Here is an 8,032-nt window from a genome sequence, read left to right as displayed (position 1 = left end):
TCGAACGTTCTCCTCGTGGTTAGACAGATGCTTTTTGACTGTCTCAAAAAGAATGGGTTATGTAGTGCTGGGAAACACTGCACATCAGAACAGAGCAGGCAAAAATGTAGATGATGAAGGGAAAGCCATGCATGCATAGAACAGAGTCAAGCTTTCGCAACCCTGATCATCAAGCCAACTCAGTCTGAGGGCTAATAACAGCCTTCCAGATGAGATTGGATAAATTCTAATCTCTTCCCATCAGCCGGCGAACAATGAGGAAGACTGCGAGGGAGAGGAGCGGTGACCTCCTCATCAAACAAGGACATTTCCACACGTAACCAGGAGGTGAGATTGTGGAAGATGAAAGCATCAACACAGCAGAGCTTTGGCGCTGCTAGGGGTCAGCCGAACCGGTGCTCATGCAAATTGGCTACTTTAATGGCGATAATGAGAAGCAGAGAGAGAGTGCGAGAGAGGGGCTGAAAAGAGGAGGAACAGCTGGCCTGGTTTTCATTGTGTCGGTGGAATAGCACGGACACGCTGCTATTTAGAGAGCAGAACAGTAGCCTACAGCGCGGAGCCAGAGCGTGACTACATGCTGAAGAGCATGCACGTCTCAAATGGGTCAGGATGGACTGAATATTAACTAGGCCTACGTACAGTCCTCTTGGCAGCAAATTGAACATGCAGCTCCTGCCCTGCTTGTGCTTACACCTAGATGGTTAAGAGAACGCTGATTGGATTAAGATTAGAACAATTTCCAGAGACAGGAGCAGGAGGGTGACTTAGACCAGACCTTTGTAGCTTTTTATTTTAAGTGAGCTATTCTACAGTCTAATGGAGGGTAACATTATCCACCTTGGGGTCAGTCTTTAACCAAAGCCTGATTCAGCATAAAAGATACCATTTTATCCACAAAGAACAGTCAGAAACACTGGACACACACATAAAAGCCTCTTTTTAATCATTCAACACTGACTGAAAACAATAAAACTGTACTGAACCACATGGTGGACTCACTCACTGCTCCTATATTAAAGAAGCTAGACTGACCTGAGAAGAAAGATACAATGAAATGCTGCCATCTAGGGTTTACAATTCATTACTTCAGTACTTCCACATTACTTCGGTACAGACCACAGAAAAAGAGACAGGATGCTGTTGATGAGTGACAAATGCAATATCTAAACAACGACTGTTAAGACTGACCTCTGTTTTAAGCACTCTCATAACTATGTTCAGCCTAATTGCCAAATCTGTCATGTTCAACTGTCCAAACACTTCCAAAAAAAGCAATAAATAAAAACAAAGTTTCCATTCTACATACAAATGACAAACAATAATGAAAGAGACCTAGATCCTGGTAACCCAGTAACAGCCATTTGGCGCCAGTGGCGCTTGCTTAATTGGGAGTTTTCCAAGAACCAATGGCAACTGGGTTAGGCTTTTTCCAGTAAGTTGGAAATTGCTATTGGCATTCCAGGCAGATTAAACTTGATAAAAGCCTCAAGAGGAAATAAAGTTTGTTATGACAGAGCTCTGTCTGGGTGAACTCAAAACTTTCTCAACAAATGTCAGACACTGTGTCTTCTCCTTCTTTCTCTCTCCCTCCTTCTCACTCACCTACAACTGTCTCTTCATCCTCTTTTCTTTCTGCTGACTTCCCTTCCGACAGACCATTAACTGTGAAGTCGATGCCATAGCTGTGGTGGAGGGAGGATGAATACATTTCCTCTATGTAATACATTCCCTGACTTCTGACAATCCGGTTTCCTCAACGCTCACTGTAGTCTTTACCGCTATTGATTTTGATCATAGATAAGAAGGCAAAAATCTCTCTGTGAGCTTTAAATCTCTCCACTCTCAGTGCCTCTGTATTAACTCTCAGCTTTATGCTACTCTAAATAACTGTCGCCTGCGCTCCACGGGACCTCTTCTGTCCGTCACACAGGCCTAGCTGCAGATAGTCCCTGGAACAGAACAAGAGATGATGTGAGGGAATGAAAAGAGAAATAAGCTTTTCTCTTACTGAGATTAGTTCTTGATACAGTGGTTGATAGGCTGCTTAAACATGTACAATCACTGTAATTACATGCAACTGTGGCAATGTGACCATAAATGTCTTTTCTATCTATGACAAACACCCTGGTCCTGACATTTTACCACCATGGAGATTCTGATCCAACACACAAGGCTCTAATGCTCAGATCAGGATCAGGTGTGTTAGTTAAGGCTTGGAGCTAAACTCTGCAGGGTGGTAGATCTCCAAGACCAGGACTGAGCACTTTTGCCTTAGGTTATTTGCCAAATATAAAGATGTGTATAATTAGCACCTATTACATTGTTATTACAAGGTATTTAAACACGTTTGTACTTCTATTATTATATAGTTAACACATTTATGTTGTAATGTAATTAAAGATTATTGCAGTTTTAAAACTATGTAAATAGCACTTATTACATTGTAATAACTAATTAAAGGCTGGCACATCTCCTCTGAGATATCAACTTATCCACAGCCTTAGACACTTTCCTCAACATTACCTTTTATTACTGTCTAATTAAAGTCTAATCTAGTCATGACACCATAATAATTACACATCCTTAACAGTACACAGTTTGCGTGCCCCAGTAAAAATTATATTTGGTTTTCTACAGAGAACAAACTTCAGCATATTTTAATGCATATTCTATACTGTATATCTTATTTTCCCAATTTGTTAAATTCAGCAAATAAATAGAAATTGGGTATTACTAATGGCTGAAAATCCAGTATTTAAGTTTTTTGCCATGTAGAGGATGTGTTAACTTATCTAAGAAAATCAACAAGACATGTCATTTGACCAGGGGAACTCAAATTTTGCACACGACTGTACATCCCTGTGGTCAGCTCTACAAGCATCCCTTGACACAAACAGCCATTCACCTAGCATGTAACCAAATATTTAGCATGAATGAGCCATCCCAGCACTCTATGTTCCTCAATGACGAGCTCTATCAAATATTTACTGTGGAGCAGTGCTTTAGCTGTTTAGCTGTGCTTTGATCGCATATGCTTCTCTTCTTTCACTGTTCCCTGGTGTGAAGAGTCCCTTGGTGCCTGATTGTGAGTGAGGAGCCATGCAACCTCCTGAACTTCGGAATCATAAACCCACACAGTGAGAGAATAAAACAGTAAAACGTGGTTTTAAGTCCCATATATATATATATATATATATATATATATATATATATATAAATATATATATATATATATATATATATATATATATATATGTATGAGAGAGAAGAGAAACACAAAGTATGAAGATAAAAAGCAAAATATCTGTATTTCAGACTTGCATCTGTATTTCTGTTGCATCTTTGTTTTGGACACTGTACACTGGCAAACATGACTGATCTACATAAGTGACTACAGACTCATAGTTTAAGAATGTGCGAACAGAAATTATAAACAAATATTCTCAGTTCTGCACTGGTCCCCAGTGTATCAGAACAACGTTCTGACACACAGGCATATTTCTTTCAAAACTTGTGCGGAGGTTTGACAATACAAAAAATGTTCCCTTTATGAATGACAGTATAAGATACTTAGCAGAGTGGATGCGGTAAAAGACACCTCTCATTCCTTTCATCCTGTCATCATAGCTATGATAAACAAATAAACACCTTGGCATTAAAGGGCCCATATCATGGGAAACAGCCTTTTTCCCTGCTTTTTAAAAATGAGTTTAATGTTGTATGTAAACATAAGGGTTCACTGGTACACCAAATCCAAATTCTGAAATGGCAAGAGACACCATTTTAGCTAGAAGGGTCAGGTTTGTGGACAAATTTTAGGTTGGATGGCAAAACCATTGCTATGGAACCCCAGACGGTTACCAAGATATTTCTAAGCTGTTGCTACGGTATCCCTGGTGGTTGCTTATGTGTTGATGGGCCATTGGTATGTTATCCAAAGTAGTTGCCAAAGTGTAGCTGGCCACAGCTATGATATTTCTGGTGGTTGCTAAAGTGCTGCTGGGCCATTGCTATCGTACAGGTGGTTACTGTGGTGGAGCTAGGCCACTGTTGCGTTATTCCAGGTGGTTAGGTCTTGCTAGGCCACTACTATGGAACCTCTGGTGGTTGCCAACATGTAGCTAGGCCATTGCTATGATTAGCTGGTTGCTAAGGTGTGTGAATGTGTGTGTGCACTAGTACGCACGCCTGTATGTAACTTCTATACGGGACAGTGCGAGCGATGTGCTTTGTGACATCATTTGTGGCGATTAGATTTGAATGTTCTCAACATTCCATCAGTCATTTTCTAAGGGAAAACGTATCCGAATGAACACCGCATGAAAGCTGAACATGCAAACAGTCCCAAAAGCATTTTTCCTGTATAGACTCTACAAGGCTTTCGTGCCTCTAGCTTGAAAACAGTGTGCAAAAGAAAAATCAATTAATAAAACAAAGAACAGTAAGTTGGCTTTGTCAAGCTAACTTAATTACAGCCTACATTATCAACAGCACTGTCTGGAAATTTAACCTAATAACAAGGAGCCTGGCAACTGCCAGAACCAAAACAAAGTACTATGTACATGACAACACAACCACAATTAACTGGCAGTCTGGCACACTATGCTCAACATTTAACCTCAACCCAGAGGAAAAAAAAAGAGAAAAAAAAAAAAGAAATATGGTGGTCTTTTTGGTGAAAACGTATTAGACCCTAATTTATTGAAGAAAAAATTAACAATTCAAATCGGTCACAATTATACGCAATTAATAATACCTAGTAAATGGTAAAGTTTGAAAATATAGCATTCATTCCCCACTCTGTACTATCCACATATGAAAACTAATTGTGAAACTAGCCCATTTTAATTTTATTGTTTTTGTAAAAGCACGAAAATCAATGCATTTACATACATCTGTCAATTCAGCCAATACCATTTTAGCCCAACCCATTCATGCTGAGGTTGTAAGGAATGTTTCAGCCTGGATTACTTCTTAAAGTAGGCATAATAAAGGGCAGCCAGTCAGAACAGAGATCACTGAAATACATCAACTTAAAGGCATAGTAACAGTCTATTTAATTCAGGCACAAACAGAGGTCGTGTATTAATTAATTATTCATAAAACCCCACTAACATTATAACCTCCAAATACTAAAAACAAGAAAAATGTGTGATATGGGCCCTTTAAGTCAATTTTGAGGACATCATAAACAAAAATAAATCATGATTCAAATTTTTAAAAAAACCCACATTAGTTTCTCTGCATTGCTCAAACAGATTCCTGGTCTTGTAGAGGGTCAACTGCTTTACAGTGTTTAGAGAAGGCGATCAAGGCAGCATTTCCAGGCCATGATTCAAAAAAGAAATACTGTCTTTTCGCATGTTTATCCTTCAATGATGACGAGATGGCTTAAACAGTGACCATCGAATATGTTCTTGATTGTGAAATAGACGGGTAAAGTCAATGCCCGGTCAGACAGTTGGATGGGTTTGGATGACTGACAGGACTTCAGTCAAAATTATATGTACAAACTTACAAACTGAGATTTGCTCTTCGTCTTATTTGTTTTGTCTCTCATCATTGTCCACAGCTTAGTCACCTGTTGATGGTAGTCGTGTTTAGAAAAAGGTCTCTCTGCACAGCGGGCATGTGGACTTGTTGCTTGATGTGAACCATTTGTACTGGAAAAAAAAGAAATAACAGGATGGATGAAGAATTCACATAGACAAACTTCTGAAACCACTCCATAAAGTTCAGTGAACTGAACTTTCAAAAAAATGTAACAGGAAATACTGAGATTTTACATAAACCAAATATTCTGGGCCCACTGAAGATAAAATAAAGTGGACAGGTGATGCTCACCAGGCAAGCTGAGTGGAATTTCTTCTTGCAAGTGCGACAGGCTTTCTTAGGCAGTGAATAGTTGGATCCATGGATGACTGAAAAGCAGATCATGCAGTCCTCCACTCCCTCAAAACGCTTGTCCACATTATTCTTCCACAGAGACAGACCCTCCATAATGCTGCCATTCTACACACAACACACAGTTTTATTGCATGCCCTTGTGGTAAGGCTGAAAATACATGCTTCAAATCAGAAGGTCTCAGTTTGTTACCACCAGTTCAATGAAACTCATTTAGTTATATTGAAGAGATCACACTTTACTTGAAGGCTACCTACACAGGGGTTTAAGATATGCAAAAGCATTGTAGTCCTCTGTCTATATTTGAGAAGAAAAGTACTCCAAGTTATTATAGAGTTATATTATTTTGAGAGGAAACCTATGGGGCTACAGACCTGAAAAACAGAGTTAGCAGTTCATACTGCAGCCACACAGGCCTCCTTAACAGAAAGTGCACTCTTGTACCTGAACTCCAGTTCAATATATAGGACAGACACATGGTGTTGTTAACGACCTCTGCCTTAGTACCTCCACTACTGCTGCTTCATAACAGTCTTATAATTGAAACGAGTGTCCATCACTTTAGTTAAAAGTCCCTTATATTGATGTAATGTCATTTACTTTCTAAACCATCTCATGTCATCTTGCGATCACAGTTATATGCTACTTATAAATACCTGAATATTGCTTTACAATATAATTTACATTATTTTAAACTCTTAAGCATGTGCCATGAAGTCCCAATGTAGGTAGCTTTCAAATAAATTGTTAGCGAAAAGTCTCATTAGTTTCTAGATATGAAATTGTGGCGGTAAGGTTAGTTAGTTATTTCCTATAAAAACAGAGCAGTGAAAAATAACACCCCATAATATTAGAAAGAGATAGCAAATTTGGTTTGCCCTACATGCTGTGTGAGGCAGAGAAGTGCACTTTAGAACATTTAGGAGTGTACTTTTCTGGCAGCAGCTCAGCTTGAAGGTTGAAGCTGAGGGTAAAGCTGAAGATAAATTACTCTATCAATAGGAATTCTCAGTTGAGACTCATTTTTAGCCAGTCCCTAGGCTTGGTCTGTGTTCACAAACCTGCCCTGTGTATAGTGCACCTGGTAACACAGAAGGGATACAAAAAAAAAAAAAAAAAAAAAAAAAAAAAAAAAAAAAAAAAAAATCTACCATTTTTAATAAACAGTGTACTACACACTGGTAGTAGGATACTGCCTAAACCTAATGGAATGTGAAATGCATTTTACACAAGGTAGATCATGATGGATTTTATTGCCATTATTTGGTAGACTTTATGTACTTTTTAAACAGTGCTTTTAACCGAATAACTTCATGTCCTACCTGATTTGTAAGGTATGTGCTAAGCTGGAGCATCCAGTTGCGCCACTGTTGCACAGCTACTCCAACCCTACGGCCACTCTCCACAGAGATGGAGCCCAGAGGGTAGTTCTGAGGCAGCTGGATTACCAGCTCGATAAAGATATCATCCACCGAGTAGGTCGCAATCACCTCTCGCGTGGCAGAGCGTGCTTTTACCTGAAAACAGACAGACATTAGCCCTATACAGAAAAACAAAAATTATGAGAAAGCAATCACAGAGAGCTTTTTAAAACAACAGTGACACACTGTTTATACTCCAATTCAAATGCAAGGCTATTAACAAACAAATCAAGACCTGTGTTAAGGGATTAATGCACCCAGTTCTACCATGAGTTGACTGACTAAACAGACTCTGAGTGTGGAGACTGAGAAGAGGAAAAAAAAAAAAAAGAATCAGTTCTGCTGCCAGAGTTATGTTTTATTTAATACTCCTTTGTCTGCAATTCTGAACAAGCCTTGGCACCACTACCCAGAGTTTAACACAAGTTGCCAGACAAAGTTTGCTGCACAATATGAAAAAGGGCTTTTGGCAGCTCACCGTCATATTCTCGAAGGTCTGCGTGCTGGACTGCACTGAGGTGATCTCCTGCAATGACAGCACACTGCTGACATATTTGCTGGTGAACTTATCCACAATGCTGAACACGCGCTTCTCCTGACTGTTCCACCATAAGCGAACCATTGCAGGCAGGTCTTTCAAAGCTCCATAGTACACAGAGCAGGCCAGGTGGGGAACCTCACACTGCAAACCTTCCGTTTCTGT

The 8,032-nt window shown here is 39.4% G+C and overlaps 1 protein-coding gene across 2 annotated transcripts in view; it reads right to left on the bottom strand.

Annotated features, from left to right (window-relative positions):
* Positions 1-929: 929 nt before the first annotated feature.
* Positions 930-8,032, bottom strand: part of ltn1 (listerin E3 ubiquitin protein ligase 1) — a 31,869-nt gene continuing 24,766 nt past the window's right edge. Inside the window, exons 27-31 of one of the 2 annotated variants that reach the window (XM_037547030.1) lie at positions 7,808-8,028; positions 7,231-7,425; positions 5,848-6,015; positions 5,585-5,666; positions 930-1,952 (exon numbers count right to left, since the gene is read on the bottom strand). In XM_037547030.1, coding sequence (XP_037402927.1) covers positions 5,604-5,666; positions 5,848-6,015; positions 7,231-7,425; positions 7,808-8,028 — 647 coding nt within the window. In that variant the 3' untranslated portion in view covers positions 930-1,952; positions 5,585-5,603. Of the gene's footprint in view, positions 1,953-3,292; positions 5,667-5,847; positions 6,016-7,230; positions 7,426-7,807; positions 8,029-8,032 lie in introns of those variants that run through there. The other variant, XM_017692619.2, reaches the window with a different exon arrangement.

Source organism: Pygocentrus nattereri, chromosome 18, assembly GCF_015220715.1.
Source record: "Pygocentrus nattereri isolate fPygNat1 chromosome 18, fPygNat1.pri, whole genome shotgun sequence".
NCBI classification, from domain to species: domain Eukaryota; kingdom Metazoa; phylum Chordata; class Actinopteri; order Characiformes; family Serrasalmidae; genus Pygocentrus; species Pygocentrus nattereri.
Note: the sequence above shows the minus strand (reverse complement) of the source record. Positions and strands in the feature narration are given on the sequence as shown.